This window comes from Hydra viridissima, unplaced genomic scaffold, assembly GCF_058129835.1.
Source record: "Hydra viridissima isolate aposymbiotic clone 2 unplaced genomic scaffold, HvirCarnegie_v1 scaffold_16, whole genome shotgun sequence".
Classification (NCBI taxonomy): Eukaryota; Metazoa; Cnidaria; class Hydrozoa; order Anthoathecata; family Hydridae; genus Hydra; species Hydra viridissima.
In genome coordinates this window covers 4,428,060-4,444,716 of record NW_028324315.1, presented here as the reverse complement: position 1 = coordinate 4,444,716, position 16,657 = coordinate 4,428,060, and the positions used below count along the sequence as shown (strand labels likewise).

Genomic DNA, 16,657 nt, shown 5'->3' with positions numbered 1-16,657 from the left:
TTAATCAACAAAAACAAATTGTGAAAGTATTTTAATCACATCACAAAAACCTTGCCAAAAATTAGTTCGCGAATCGCTGCCGCACCCTGTAAATTATTTTCCGCGGAAAAAATTAAAAGATTTCAAAATTTCCATCACAGGGTACGTTGGTGTGTGCACCCCATATAAGTGGCGTTCTTGGGTCAGCTAGGTTGGTATTATAATGATCCATGATAACCGTGAGTTCGAGGAATATTCCCAAGCCAAAAAGTTCTATAGAACTTCTATAACCTTTTGAAACATATGGCCTATAGAAATTCTATAGAAATTAATTGACATTCTATAGAAGTTCTATAAAATTTCTATAGAATTTCTATAGGCCATATGTTTCAAATGTTTATAGAAGTCTTATAGAACTTTTTGTCCTGGGTTTCCTAATTTGTGTTTTGTTCAGGGGACAAATTTATTAACTGTAAAACATTTACAGTTAATAAACTAAAACATCTCACTTGTTAACATATTTTCAAATAAACTAAAACATCTCACTTGTTAATATACTTTCAAATTGCATTTTGTTTACTTTTTCTCTCTTTTTATACTTAAAAAACTCTTTAGAACTTTCTTATTTTAAGGGTACCTACTCGCTTGGTTTCTTATAATAAAAAAAAAACGTGTAATACTGACTTGACTAAGTTAGGCAAGTTAACTTTTCCATGTAATCCCTCGTCAAGCGGCTTAATTTATAACGTCATTAGGCGACAAAGGTAGAATTATACCTACTTTTACTTTTATTAATTTGTCTCTGCAGTTATGTTTTTCTTTTTTAGCCTCTCTATTACTGACACTAATAAAGAGCTTAAAAATATTTACAATAAATATAATACTCAACTGATAGAAAAATTTTCCGATTCAGCTAAAAGACTACGGCAAAAAAATTTTCAGCCATTCAATGAAACTGAGTTACATGCATTTTTTCGGATTATTGCTTCTGGTGTAAATAAACAACTATGAAAATTTGGACTTATGTGGAAAGTTGATGCTTTGCCACTCATACGTGCAGCCTTTAAAGCTGCACCAGTACGTGATACTTGGATAATGCTCAATGAAAAGTGCTTTACGATGGCATCACCATTGACGAGCAGTTATTCTTAATTGCTCATTTAAAGCTAATAGTAAATTCACGCAATATATAACTTCTAAGCCGGTTAAATATGGGATAATAAAATTTTGGGCATGTGATGCAAAAAAAGGCCATCCGTCGCAAGGAAATTTGTACACTGGGAAACCAAGCAACATGTAAGAGGCCCAACAACTCTACAAACTTTTCATACAACAAAAAGGCAGTAGTTCGCTCCAAACGTCTACATTTGCCAAAGAAAAACCTATTGGTCAAGTTTCTTTCCTCTATGCTCATGAGTTGCGAGATTGATAAGTCGAAGGCAGGTAAACTGGAGATGATCAAATACTACAATAAACCCTATAAGTGGCGTCGATCAAATGGACAAGATATTAGGAGAAGTAGAGACAATTACTATTCTGGTTTCTAGCATTTTTATAGAATACCATTGAGGTCACTGGATTGGTATCATATATCATCTACAAAGAGCATAATTTACATTTCAGGACCAAAGGTCAAAGGAAATTCCTGAAAGATCTTCCCACTCAATTTGTTTGAAATGCAAAACCGAAACCCTTAGATAATAATCACTGGAGGACACAACAGATGTATGTTTAGAGGGGAATAAAAGACATTAAACACTAAAGTAAAAACAGAATAGAAAACTGTAAAACTCGTAACAAAACTACAAATATTTTAGCATAATAAAAAGTCTATAATTTTATGTATAAGAATAGAAAAGCGTAAAACCTTTATTTTTTGTATAAATTTAGTTTATAAAGTAAGCTCAAGCTAAATTTAGTTTACAAAGCTCAAGTTTAAAAACAAAACAAAAAAAAAGTTTGATTAAACAAAAAGTACTAAAATATTTGTAAAACTATAAAATTATTTGCACTGCAAATAATGCAAATAATAAATGTGTCGTTTTTCTTAACAAAAATGCGTAGTTTTCTCAACAAAACAAAAAGTAAACAGAAATGTTAAACAGAATATAAAAAGATCGAAAATTGAAAGCATTGTCTGAAGGTTTTTCATTTCGGACGAGCACTCGCCATTCCTCTAAATAATGTCATTTAACATTTTTCAGTTTTAATTTCTGTAAAACAACTTTTTTTTTTGTGACAGAAATTGTTGTCACAACATTTACGTCATTACGTCTATCTTTTTGTTAAATTAACTTTAATGCTTTAACATGATTTCTTTCTTAATTATTGCTAAAAATTCTTTAACTTCTCAAAGAAAATATAAACTTATAAACCTAAAAATCTTCTTCTGTTCATCACCGAGTGATCGCCATGCTTTCCCTAACATTCTGGTCACGTATCTGTTGTCCACACCTGGAAAACTTCTAATAATATCACACAAAAATAATAAAGTATTAATGAAAAAATGGTAAAAAACTAGCGAAAAATTAAATTATTTGTGCTAATTAAAAATAAATGTTGACGGGGTTTTGAATTTTTTTTTTTTTTTTTTTTTTTTTATAGTAAAAAAGTTTGATTGGAAATGTGCCAAATTTTTTTACAAGAAAAATTACATAAAAAAAAGTTTCAAAGTAGTTTCTCTTTAAGTTGGAATTCTAAAATACTTATTGTAAAATTCAATATGGTCAGTAATATACATTTATATAAAAGAACGAATAAAAAGAACGAACAAAAAGAGAGAAAAACTACCTGGTAAAGCTGGGGCGATGAAACTTACTAAAATGCATAAACGAATTCAAGGGTTTTTTACATTTTTTACCATTACAGTTACAGTTACAGTTATCTGGACGTCTTTTTTTGTATGAACGCTTATATGGTACACCACTTGAAGAAACGTTTGAAGAAACATTTGAAGAAACATTTGAAGACGAGTTAGGAATTAGTTTAAATTTTGAAGCGTAGAAATCATTAGTAATGCAAACAGTTGCTGAATTGGGAAGTCCTTGATAAATAAAATAAATGTAATCATCGAAAATTGCAAACTGGAACATTTTTTTAAAATTGTTTAGAAAGCAAAATTTAAATAACTTTGACAAAAGCCAAATTTTTGTCACCATGATTCAAGAATTATTATTATTATTATTCAAGAGGAAACTTAAATGATGGAGACAAAAACCAAGCATTTTTATTTAAGTTTTTTTTTTATCTCTAGAACTTCAAAATAGAGAAAGAAAACATTAACATATTAATCAGTGAAGAATAAAAGTCAATGATTGATAAAATCTTATTCTTCACTAAGGTAACAAAAACATCATAAAAAATTTGTATTGTTGTTTACACTGTTACTTTCAGTTTTCAATTTAAGAGATGTTGTATGACTGATTTTCAACAAAATGGACGGTGCTCTTACAGTTTTTATCTTGAAGTTGTTTTTTAATTTACAACACAAAAAAAATCACCTTGAAAAAAAGATGAACAAATATGAACTTTTTTACACAGAGTAATAAAAAAAACAATAAAAAACAACTGACTAAACATAAATTAACTAACTATAACAAATTTACTAAACATAAGTTTAAACTACAGATTTCTTACTATAAGGAGCAGAAACTTTAGCAACATCAGCTGACAACAAACTAGGTTTAACTTCATCATTACATATAACATCTTGCTTTAAACACAATTTATCTTCTACCAAACTATCTGGATCTCCTACCAAACTAGCTGGATCTCCTGACTCATTCTGAAAACCTGTTAAAGTGATAGGGAGGGTGGTTTTAATGTTCATCATGAGTTGGTCATAAATAAAGTCGAGATCAGAATTCTCATCTGATCCAAAACTGTCGTTTCTTATGTTGATGCATGATTCTTCAGAAATATTTTCCGTAGTTTCACCCTAGAAAAAATTTTCTTCTAATGTTGCTTTTAACTTTTAACTACAATAGCTCAACTAAGGGAAAATTTAAAACTAATAAAAGCTGAGTGGAAAAAAATAAACTGTTACAAGATATTTGTTTTTCAACTGAGAAATATCATCTGTTATATCTGAAAAAAAGTCCATTAGATCATCATTATTATCTTCAGCCATTTGCTTGAAAATCATTTCAATTGATGTTGGGCTTGCAGGAATTTCTGGAAAACTGACTAAAATAGGAAAAATAACAGAAAAAATAAAAAAAAGGTTTCAAATTGTAAATGGTTTCAGATTGATTAACATAAGTTGGATTTATACCAGAACTGTTATTTGAAAACATTTTAATGGTTACTAATTTAACTTACAATCAGCAGCAGACCAATCATTTTCTTCAAGCTAAATATGCAAAAAAATAAAAATGCAAAAAAAAATTATAATATTGGAAAGACATTAATAAAATTTGCTGTTCATTTTTTATGCTATAAAATAGTAAAACTTGTATTTATTTTTTATTTTTATATTTTATAGACTTTTGTGTTTATGTTTTAGAGCTTTATTGCAAACACACCCATATTTATTACAGTTTGTTAACACATCGACAGTTTGCTACAAGACCTCTTAGGATAACTGATTTAAACTCTTTTATCGTAGATATAAATTAGCAGATATATTTATTGTAAATTAAGAGGAAATCGTAAAAATGGTTTTAAAATAATATTAAAATACACTGAGGTTTTTCTTGCTCATAATTTATAATTGTTCCAATTACAATAATTATGTTTTGTATTTTATAGTTGTGATGGCCACAATGTAAACAAGCAGAATCTGTAAAAACTTCTGTATATTACAAGATCAAAATCTAATTCATTCATTGATCATGAGAAAAAACACAAAAAAAAGAAGTACTTACATTTTTTGCATCCACCGTCATTGAAAAAGGCAAAAGAACTCTAAGGATAGGTTTTTAAAAAAAAAAGAAATTTAAAAGATGCAACAAAGATATGTTAATAATATAAAATATGAAATAAAGAAAATTTTTATCCAACTAAAAAATACTGATTATTGAATTCCGAATTTGGCTCATTAGGCAGCACTTCCTTTTCTTTCTCTATGAATAACAACATATGCATAAGATTAGAATTGAAATTATTATGAAATATAATAATATAAACATAATATAAATATAACTGATAAATATAACTGATAGCCAAACTGAAAGCATATAATTCTACAATACAAAGTTATGTAACTGCAGCAACTTTATTCATTTTAACATCAATGAGCTTCCTAAGCATTTTTTAAATGTTGCTAAACAATATGCTGATGACACAAAAATGTTTTCACAACTTTCCTCAAAATTATGTGCTACTACACTTCAACCTGATCTAGATATTACCTACAAATGGTTTAAAACTGGTTCCTGCTGTCTAACATATCAAAATGTGTAGTCGTGGATTACAATCATAACAGAAACACTTCCTATTACATAAACAATATGCAGTTGACAGATTTAGACACAGAGTGAAATTTTGAAGTGCTTTTTCAGTACCAATCTGAAGTGGAAGAATCAAATCAATACAATTACAAACAAAGAAAACAAATGCTTGGTTGCAGTAAGAATTCTTTCCCTTGATTTGATATTAAGTTAATTTGATCTCTTTTTTATTTGATTTTAATTTGCCCATTTCTAGAGTATGCAGTTCCATTTTGGTCTCCATTTCTTAAATCTGATTGTGACAATATTGAAAGACTCTTATTAAACTGGTAGCATCAATCAGAGTTTTTTCTATGAAAAAGACTCGAAACAGTAGACCTAACCACACTTGTGGAAAGGAGACAAAGAGGAGATCTAATTCTAATGTGTAAGATAATGCATAATCTTAACAAGCAAAGACATTAGAGAGGTAACTGTTTTAAAGACAAAAGCACAGAGAAAATGTTCAAAAAAAACAACAAAATGATGAAACACTCTACCAAATGAAGTAACTCAATCACCTACAGTCAACAGTTTTTGAGCAGCAATCATTCACTTTGGCTGTCACAATATGCCTAATAACATATTCACTGGCTCTGCCAGTTATAGCAGTCACTAATACTAATACTAAAATACAATGTAAATATAATATAAAGATAATATAATAGAATTACAATATAAATTTGATATAAATACAATATAAATAATATAAATATAATATAAATATAAAATAAATACAATATAAATGCAAAATAAATAAATACAATATAAATGAAATATAAATAAATACAATATAAATGAAATATAAATATATTACATAAGTAATACAAATGTAACATAAATATAATAAATATTTGATAAAAAAAAAATCAGTCTAGAACTGAAAGCAGCAAATTAAAGGTTCTAAATTTCAAACAACAATACCTAAAGGCTGAGATGATTCTTGATTATCACGACATTGGTCAGCTGATTCCTGATTATACTTTGATACAAATCGAGGCTGCGTAACAACATTATAATTGCCACAAGGTAACCAACTTATATTAGTATTAGGTGTTTCATTACTCAAGTTCTTAATAAACTCCATTTTTCTAAGACTTCCTTTCTAATTGTACTTTAAACTTTCTTTTTCTTTTTAAAAAAGAAACTTTGATAAAACTACACTTAAAAAAACACTAGGCTCTAACCATAAACATAATACAAACACTGGGCACTAAGCATAAATGCAATATAAATACTGAGCACTAACTATACACAAAAAAGAAATTTACAAAACCTGCTCAAAACTTTATCCAAACTGAATGTAATAAATTACTTTGCTTCTGAGCATGGGATACCAAGCTTAGTACTTAACTCCTTAACTCTGTGTGTTGTCCTTGAGGGATGAAGAGAAATTTATAACAGAAATTTAAGAACTTCTATCAAATTACTAAAGCAAGAAATTGTATCAAAGCACATCTATATGATTGATAGCTACAGAGAGTAATAAAGACTTTAACTTTCTTATCTTCTTCAATATTAAAATACAATCAACCATCAAATTTTAGATAAAAGTTAAATAATATAAAAAGCAAATTTTCCAGAAATTAATTTTTAAATAACAAAATAGGAAATAGAAAAGTGAGGAGATTATCAAAATAGATGATGCCTTAAAATTTCTTATTGTAATTTTTTTATAAGTTGTTACTTTTTTTTTTAGATTATGAAAAAAACCACTTTGAAAAATAAAAGATGAACAAATGTTAACACAAAGTGAAAAAAAAAAAACAACTTCATAAAACAGAGCTGACTAATCATAAATTCCCTAACTATAAATTCACTAAATATAAATTACTTACTATCAGCATTAAAATTTACTTCAGCTGACAGAAACAAACAAAGGTTTAACTTGATTATTAAACATAACATATTGTTTTGAATACAAACTTTCTTCTACAAAACTATCCAGATCTGTTGACTCCTTCTGAAAACTTGCTAAGATGACAGGGTTGCTGTTATTAATGTTAATTGTGTGTTGATCAATTGAGTTTGTTTTATATAAGGTTTCATCTGTTCCTTAACAAAACTCTCGAAAAAAATACTCTTGTTGTTGTTAGCATTAAACTACAAAAACTCAACTAATAGATGCATTTATTAGACACTTTTTAAAAATATAAAGTTTGCAAGTTACATGATCAAAACTATTCTTTAATTATTCAGGAGGGAAAAACTACAATAGAAAAAAAGTAATACATACATGATCTGCATTTGCCTTCATTGAAAATAGCAAAAGAACTCTAAGAATAAAAAAAGACAAAGGATATTTGACAATATGGAAGTAGGTTAATGATCAAATAATGTAAAAAACAAATAGATAAAAACATTTTGTGTACAAGGATATACAGCTAAGTCCATATTTAAATTTTGTGACAAAAAGTGATTTTATGTTTTAATGAAGTATATAAAGTAGGTCTTAAGATAAAGACTTAACATCATTTTTGTACATATAAGGACAGATATAAACCTGGAGTCTTTCCAAAATGAAGGAGATTTACCCCACTATATAAAAAATAATAAACTATCATTGAAGTTCAAAGTTGTCTCATCAAATAAAACATTTCTTTTTTCTTTCTTATAAAAATATAATAACAATACAACATATGGCAAGATTAGGTGAGATTGTTAAGTCTTTCTCTAAAATTGAAAATGTAATGAAATAATAGCCTTTAGGCTCTATATTATAAATACAACATAAATGCGCTATAATTACATTATAAATATAATTTAGTAAAAAAAAAAAAGAAGTTTGAAAATAAAAGTAGCAAATTATATATTCTAAATTGAAAAATAGAAACAGTACATATAGTGATACCAGAAGGGATACCTAAAGGCTGAGAGGCAAAATTAGATATTGTATTGTATTATACTTGTGAAGCAAAATTAGATATTGAGTATGATTAGATATTGAAGTTGTGTAACAATATCATAAATGTCACACTGTAACCAACATATACTACCATTAGGTTTAAAATCTTTAAAGTATTTATTAAGCTCCATCAAACTAAAATTTTTTCTCTACTTTTCGTTTAATAATTTCTTTTAGAAAGAGAAACTTAGAGAAAACTAAATACAGAAAAATCACTGGCCACTAACCATAAACAAAAACACCTCTTACAACGTCCTCAAAACTTTCCTAACTAAATATATATAATTATATAAATAATATGATATCTAAAAACTATCAAAACAAAGCAAACATTTCAATATAAGGCAATAAATAGCATCTATAAGATGGATTGCTTTAGCACAATAAGATATGAAATACTAGTCTTTTCTTTTTTTATTGTCAAAAGGTTTCAGAACATAACAACTAATAATCAATTTCAGGTGAAGAAAAACTTTTTGAAAAAGTAAAGTACACCAACTACTAATGCTTAATAGTACTAATAATGTTATTTCTAATAATTTTATTATTTTATTATTTGCTTTTAAATTTCAATATCATATAATGTGTGACCATTGGGACTCTTTTTTTGATAGGCAAAACTAAATAGACAAAGCTTTTTTTAACAGGCAAAACACTTGTTCTGGTTAATCTTCACAGAAAAGTTTACAGTTTTTTAAACTAGTAATGATTTATTTCTTACATGAAATTACATTCACTTTTTTTTGATAAATGACAAATTAAGGTATAAGTAGAGGGATATAGAAGCTAATATCAAAGCACACAAAATATTGCAACAAAATCTGAAATTCAAGATAGAAATATATTTATGAGTTCTATACAGCTTTCAGGAAAAAGCGTAGCTACCATAGTTTTGCAAGATTTATAAAGTTTATCTGTTCCTCGCTCTAAAAATTGTGAAAATTATCTTTGTGAAATTTTTTATATCCAATTTCAGTGGTAAGATGATAACTGCGAGTTTTACTTGATAAGAATTAAAAATGTTAAAACTCTATATTTAGGTTGTGATTCATTTATGTCAGATAAATAAAAATGGAGCACATACTTTCCTTCGTTTTGCAAGGCTGACAGTAGTAGGCTTCAGTTTTTTCAACTTTTCCATTTGAAAAAAGAAAACCAAACTAAATGAGCCACTTCTATTTCGAAACAACTACTTCGAGATTCTTTAATGTAAGCCAAATAATTCACCAAATTCCTGATAAATCAATCGAAATTATCGACCATATAAGGAAAACTTTACTTTTCACAAGAAGATTGCACGTGGTGTAAAAATCAGGCAACACTGATTTTTACGTCACTAAGGAGAGTTTTGACGGGGCCGAATTGTGCGAGTTAGTAGGCCTGTTCATATTACCATCGACGTATTAGAGATGGAGGTATAACTTATTGTTTTAGATCAAAGAGGCCGCAGAAATCAGCGAGCCATGCGAGTTTCCAACAAACTCTAAATTTTCACCCGTCAAAAAAAAAATCTGCTAAAATGGCTGCCCACAGTTTTAAAACAGAAACTCTGATCACTGGGTATTAGTTTTAATTTTTTAGCATTTGTTTAATAAGACTGTTCAGGATAAAGTAACTACTTCACGCGTTGACAAATTACTGAACAAATTACACGAATAGATTCTATCATTTTTTCAAGACGCACATTTCTAAATTTTTTAAACTTTTTTCGTGTAAATAAAGCTTGTCAATGATAAAATAGACCTGTAAGGATAATTTTAAAACGACTAAAAAAAGTGTAGCAAAATATAAAAAAGCTTAAATAAGATTTTTTGTCAAGGTCTGGTTTCATTCAACTCCTTGGTCCTTCATTCACCAGCCTTAACTTTGTGTATTTTTTCAGTATTTTTTCCGTTATGTCGCCGTTTTTTGCCTCGACTATTCTATAAGCTCCATAATATATATTCCACTATGCATTATTTTTTCAGTAGGTGTATTTTCTAATGGACTTTTTTATAATTCATTTAATAAAGCAACCTTTTAAAAAGTTATTCAAATTTATTATTATCTTGCAAAATGCGGCCAGATATTTCATGTTTTCGCTTTTCATATTTCATATATTATTTCATTTGTCATAAAAAAAACACACATTTGTTTTTTTCAAATAAAAATTAGTTTATATATAGCTGGTAAATCATGTTATGTTAACATTAAATACTTAGTTATTCTTGCGGTTTGCCATAAATTGCCTTTGCTAAATTTTTTAAACTGTGACAAATTATTTTTTTCTTTATTGCATTTACATTCATTTTATGTATAAGCTATTTATCCTTAACTGTATATATTTCTGTTGTTAAACATAAAACTAGGAAATTCTATAATATTCATAAACTGGATGTCTACAGCAATATAATAGATGGAGTAGTTCCCTGGACATGAAACCATTGTGCTCTAGGTAGCTTCAAAACTAGTTGATATTTTGTATTATTTATTATGTCTCTAGTTATACATGTACTAAAGTAGTTAAGTAAATGATCTCAATTTCTATATCATCATCAACGTTATTTCTTAAAATATTAATAATGACCAGTTATATAAAATTAAGCTTAAAACTTGGTTCTATTGCTGCTATCTTTAATAACTAAAATGGGGTTGATATGACTGGTTAAACGAGACCAAAAATTTTGGACGAATCCGACAGACTTTAAGATAATTTAATTTCTATTGTATAAAACAAAAGATTTGTAACAATACGCAACGAGCATGGTTTGCAAAAAAAAAAAAACAATATTGCTGCATGTCCATCTCTTATACGTCCATGATATTACACACTAAATGTCTGCCTCTCGGAAGGAGACGAAAAATGTCTCGGAAAAAAATAACGAGAAAATGGAAAAAACTATTTAACAATAATTTTGTCTCGGAATTTAAAAATTGTGTTCCGAATATTATGATACGTTAAGAGATCAATCTTATATTAACTAGATATCTAACTCGCTCTTCCGCAGTGAAGAAAATTCTTTACCAACCAAATTTGTTTTGCCAGCTAAAAATGACGTACAGTGACTCAAAACAACAAAAAATGGCAATAAACCCCTCAAAACTTTTTTGTAAATATAGTGCCCTTTTTAAATAATCTTAAATTACAATGATTATCTATTTAAAAAGTAACAACAGTTTTTTCATGAAATTTATACTTTATATTTTATGGTTAAAAGAAGTCAAATTTTATTATTATTTTTGAAAAAATCTAAAAAATGAGAGATTTTTATTTAGTAAAAATGGGGACCTTTTAATCTAAATTAAAGTCTATATTTACTTTTAAGATAATCTTTTAACTTTATATATTTCAAATATACTGTATCAAAAAATTTCTATTTGAATTTTTTTGTTCAAATTAGAAGAATTTTCTAAAATAATATAGATTATATACTTACTTTTTTTGTTTTAAATATCATATAAATATAATATAATATAATTAAATATAATACTGTTTAGGCTTTATCACAAAGTATGCTTATTTCCAAAAAAACAATAATTGTGTTTTTTACATGAAAAAGCACTTTCTTGAATACAAACAATATCTAGAAATTTATAATTTGTTTATCCAAAAATTTCAAATCGTAAATAATTATAGATTATTATGAATAATTATGAAAAAAATTATAAAAATTTAAATAATTGTAAGTATTATAAGTTTAGTTATTTTTATCAAAAATTATTTTTATATATTTTTGAATAAAATTAATTAAACTTATTTTGTTTCTTTTTTTTTGTACATTATAATTTTGCTTCTTTTTTTGTACATTATAATTTTGTTTCATTATTGAATAAAAAAAATTGCAATCTGATTTTTTTCTATTTAAATCAGAAGAATTTTCTAAAATAATATAGAATATATTTATAGTTTTTTGTTTTAAATATCAGCTAAAGAAAAATGTTCCATCGAGCTCCAATTTTTTTTTTTTTTTTTTTTTCAGTCAATTAACACTTTTACTTTTAGAATATAAAGGGATTGCTGCGGTCATTTGCGGTATAGGGAGTTATTGAAGTAATACAAATGTCGATGAATCTATAAAAACCTTGTTTTCCGCCATTTTTTAGCATATAGTTTCAAGAAACTTATTTTAGTCATCACATGCTACTTAGAAATTTGTTAAAATATTTTTATTTGAATAATAATTAATTAATCGAGAAGTACTAAATATTTGAAATAGCATTACTTTACAACTTCAGTATTTCATGTAATATACATGTAACATTATTTACTTAAACATTATAGGAAACTTAATGTGATAATTGACAAAGAAATAATAACATAAAATGTTAAAAAGTGTAAAGTGAAAATTTATATAAAGTACTCAAAAATGTTTCTGATATATATTAATGATTTTAAAAACAACATAAGTAAAAAGATTAGATTTTATCCCGAATATACGTGAATTAGAAATGGATAAATTACGATAATGGAAAGATTTACTAAATGAAATCATATAAAACTAAAGAAATTAACAAAGAGAACATAAATAAAGGCTACTGTAGAGACATTTATTTCAAAAGTGAAGAAAAAAACTAAAACAATGTGGGAGAAATTATGATTGTTTTATAGAAAAAGAATACTAATGGTTTTGAGAAAATTTTGAAGACCAATCAAAGTAGTCTTTTTGGTTCTGGAAAACTTCATAAACAATGGGTGGTCCTCGGAGAGCAAACCAAAGAAGAAAAAATGAAAGAACTAGGTGTTGAACATCATGCTTTATTTTTAGTCTCTGCAAGAATTACACTTTTTAAAAAAAGTCAAATGTTTTATAGATCAAAAAAGTTAAAGACACTTTGGATAAAACCCTTCCTTTAAGTGTAAAGCAAACTCTTGCATTAGAAGTGAATATTGACCTCATTGGTAAACAATATTAAATGATCAGAAGCTTAGCCCTTGGACACATACTTATCCCGTTCTTGCACGATACTTTAGTGGAAAAAGTTAAATACGATCCTAAAATTTTTTTTTTTTCTCTGATTTCAGCTGCTATCATTAGTATTGCTAAAGCTGCGTTTATATACAGTGCTTTTTGCACGCTTAATTTCAGACATTTTTTCCGAGTAGTCATTAAACTTCTAATTAAATCATAAAAAAAACAAGCAGGTTGACAATATTAATTTATAATTGCATTAATATTAAGTTTCTACTTTTTCAATATTGTCCTCAAAAGTATTATCATTTGTGCCGTTTGTCATATTATGGTTTTTTGATTATGTATCATAACTAGATTATGTATTTTTAAAATTGTAAACAAATCAACATATTCAAAATGTAAACTTACTTGGAAAAGCGCAAATTTAAATTTTTTGATATGATCTTTATCTTATTTAAATCATTTTCTTATGCATCATCTAAGATATGCTTATTATGATTTCAGTCTTAGAAAGAGTTTAAAATGTTGATTTATATGGAAACATACAGTGCTTCCAGAAAGTATTAGCGCACTCGTAATTTTTCTATTATGGACAACTTCAAATTAACATAAATTGTAAAGTAATTTTAATTTTGAACTAATTTTTTTTTAAATGAATGGTAAAAGCAATTAAATTTAATTATAATGTTAAATATTGTCAACCTGCTTGTTTTTTTATGAGTTAATTAGAAGTTTAATGACTACTCGGAAAAATGTCTGAAATTAGGCGTGCAAAAGTACTAGCGCACTCATTGAAAATGTATTAGCACACTCGTTTAATTCTTTTGAGAAAAACTTTTTTGGTTAATTTTTATTAAAAACTCCCTGCTGATTAACAATAGTCAATAAAAAACATAAGAGGAATAAATTGAAGAGGCGGAAATATCATTTGAAATACAGTTAGTTAAAACTTTATAATTTCAACAACAAAAATATGGGTTTAAGGAGCATATCAATTGAAACAAAGTGGCAAGTTGTTGGCCTGAACAAAAGTGGTCTCAGCGATCGAGAAATCGTACGTCAACTTGAAATCAGTGAATGCAGCGTTAGAACAACGCTCAAAAATTATAATGAGTTTGGAACAGTCAAAGACAAAAGTCGCTCTGTTCGTCCAAAAAAATGTCAGAAAAGGACGAAAATAAAGCAATTATGCTCGCTAGACGCAGCCCAAACATGTGCATAGCCGAAATCGCCTCAGACCTGAATACAGCGTTGGGTGCACATCAAGTTAGCCGATCAACAATTAGCAAGCTTATGAAGAAAAAACATCTCAATTCATACCTTGCAACAAAGAAGATACAATTAAGCATCAAAAATCGTCTCAAACGAAGAAAATGGTGCAAAGAGAGAGCTGTATGTACTGTAGAGCAATGGAGAAAAGTAATTTTCTCGGACGAGTGAAATTTTGAAATTATTAATCGCAAGAAAAGGGTTGTCGTGATGAGATACAAAAATGAAAAATATAATCCTCGTTTTATCATGTCAAGAGTTCAAGGAGGAGGAGGTTCAATTGGCATTTGGGGCTGCATTGCTGGATCTAGCAATGGACTGGCGCATCTTTACACTGATCGCCTTAATCAACATTGATATAGAGAGATATTAGAAGATTATTTAAAGCCATTAATGGACGTTTTCAAGGCACCTGGCAATTTCAACAAGATAACGCTCCTTGCCACACAGCACGTTCAATAAAGCAATACATGGAAGAGAAACGGTTGAACCTAATGCCTTGGCCCGCTCGCTCACCTGATTTATATCCTATTGAGAATCTTTGGAATTGGATGGACTGCAAATTACAAAAAAACAAGCCCACTAACTTGGTGCAGCTCAAAACACAAATCCAAGAATTGTGGAACATCGTGCCACAAGAATTAATCAGAAAACTTATAGATTCTATGCCGAGTAGAGTCTTGGCATGCCTTAAAAACAAAGGTGGTTACATAAAATATTAAACTTTCTCAGAATCTTTGAAAAACTGTGCGCTAATACTTTTGCACACTTTTTTAACATTGTTTTTATCACTCTCATTGCATTCTAATTAAATTCAAGATAATAATAAAGAAATATCTTTTATATATTTGACAATTAGTAATTCTGCTTTATTTTATGAATAAGTTAAAAAAAAAATTATCAATCAGCCTTTTATTGTTTTTGAATTACACTCGTTTGAAGTTCATTTAGGTAAAAAAAGTATGAGTGCACTAATACTTTCTGGAAGCACTGTAGATGGTATAACAGTATCAATAGTAGCAGCTGAAATAAATGATGGTAATTGTGCCAGAAATTCATTATTTAAATTTTATGTTAAGAATAAACCAGTAAGTCTCGTTATTTCTCGTTACGTCCTGTTAAAAAGATGTAAATTCCGGGAAAATGTAAAGCTCCAATTTTATCCGGGACATCTCGTCTCGTCTCGGTATCGTCCCGGATTTCAACTGAAAGTTGAAAATTGTCTCAATTTTAATCACTAATTGGGACAAAATTTATAAGATCGTCTCGTCTCGAATAAGAAAATAACGAGACGCCGATGCTTATTACACACCGATCTCAAGATATAACTGGAAAGCATATTCTATTGCTTTTATTATTTTTTTTTTTTTTGTCTTTTTTTTTAAAAAAAAATTAAAGCCGAAATTGGCCACCCTAGATGGCGGCGATCAGAGCTCTTAGCGGTGACCGATGTACATTTTATAAGGCTTTACAGAAGTATGAAAGAAAGCAATTAAATAGAATTTTGAAAGAAAAAGAAGACTATGAAATAAATGTTTAAAAAAACGATACGATTAAAGAAATTATTAATTTAGATATTAAAGTTCAAAATATTCGGTATGTTTTTTGAAATAGTAACACCCATTGTTTCCAAAGGTTTTAACTATCAAATAACTTAGATTAATACAATAAAAAATTAAATAGTAGTTAATAATGCGAAGATTATAATATTTCTCAAGAGAGTTGTAAATTGATAACACTGTACAACAACGAAAAAAAAACGGAAATGCCATTGACACTACCTTATGTATTTTGATTTGGAGATTACGAAAATGATGTCCGTTTTGTTGTGTGACCCACCAATTTTGCATAAATTCACATTTTCAAATTTTCGATTTTCACTATGAAAGTTGTCAATGTGATTTTTAATATATTTATTAGCAGTTGTTTATGATTTATTTATTAGCATTTCTTTATCATATACCTATTTGCATTTGTTTAACCTTGTATTAGACTAAATGTAAGTCTGTTTTATTTTAGATAAACTACAGTTAGCCAAGTAATATATAGATATAATACAGTGTATATTGAAACAAGAAATGCCCTGAACTTGTAAAAATCAAGCCGACAACTTTTGCTACATTTGTGGCGAACTGACTTTAAAGAGATGCAGATGAAGATTGACACCACATGTGAAAAAACTG

General features: G+C 27.7%; 1 protein-coding gene across 6 annotated transcripts; it reads right to left on the bottom strand.

Moving 5' to 3' along the window:
• Positions 1 to 1,964: 1,964 nt before the first annotated feature.
• Positions 1,965 to 9,636, bottom strand: LOC149877617 (uncharacterized). 6 transcript variants are annotated; one of them, XM_090073808.1, is made up of 11 exons: positions 9,398 to 9,627; positions 7,645 to 7,684; positions 6,333 to 6,783; positions 4,991 to 5,042; positions 4,845 to 4,884; positions 4,300 to 4,330; positions 4,025 to 4,164; positions 3,616 to 3,916; positions 2,770 to 3,022; positions 2,355 to 2,444; positions 1,970 to 2,155 (listed from the first exon to the last, which is right to left on the bottom strand). In XM_090073808.1, exons 3-11 carry the CDS (start codon positions 6,493 to 6,495, stop codon positions 2,128 to 2,130), a joined length of 1,098 nt encoding a protein of 365 aa, XP_089929934.1. In that variant the 5' UTR covers positions 6,496 to 6,783; positions 7,645 to 7,684; positions 9,398 to 9,627; the 3' UTR covers positions 1,970 to 2,127. The 6 variants fall into 6 exon arrangements, with proteins under 6 accessions (XP_089929935.1, XP_089929934.1, XP_089929936.1 ...); XM_090073810.1 differs by having other exon boundaries at positions 1,971 to 2,155; positions 6,333 to 6,408; positions 9,398 to 9,636; XM_090073809.1 differs by having other exon boundaries at positions 1,965 to 2,155; positions 2,355 to 2,433; positions 6,333 to 7,684.
• Between the last annotated feature and the right edge of the window lie 7,021 nt (positions 9,637 to 16,657).

Excerpts from the sequence above, each read along its gene's own strand:
- LOC149877617 (XM_090073808.1), bottom strand. The coding sequence starts at position 6,495 with ATGGAGTTTATTAAGAACTTGAGTAATGAAACACCTAATACTAATATA. Across the intron at positions 5,043-6,332 it reads AGAATCATCTCAGCCTTTAG|AGAAAGAAAAGGAAGTGCTG; the intron begins GTATTGTTGTTT and ends TGTTATTCATAG. Across the intron at positions 3,023-3,615 it reads TAAAGTTTCTGCTCCTTATA|GACTTCCCAATTCAGCAACT; the intron begins GTAAGAAATCTG and ends TTATTTATCAAG.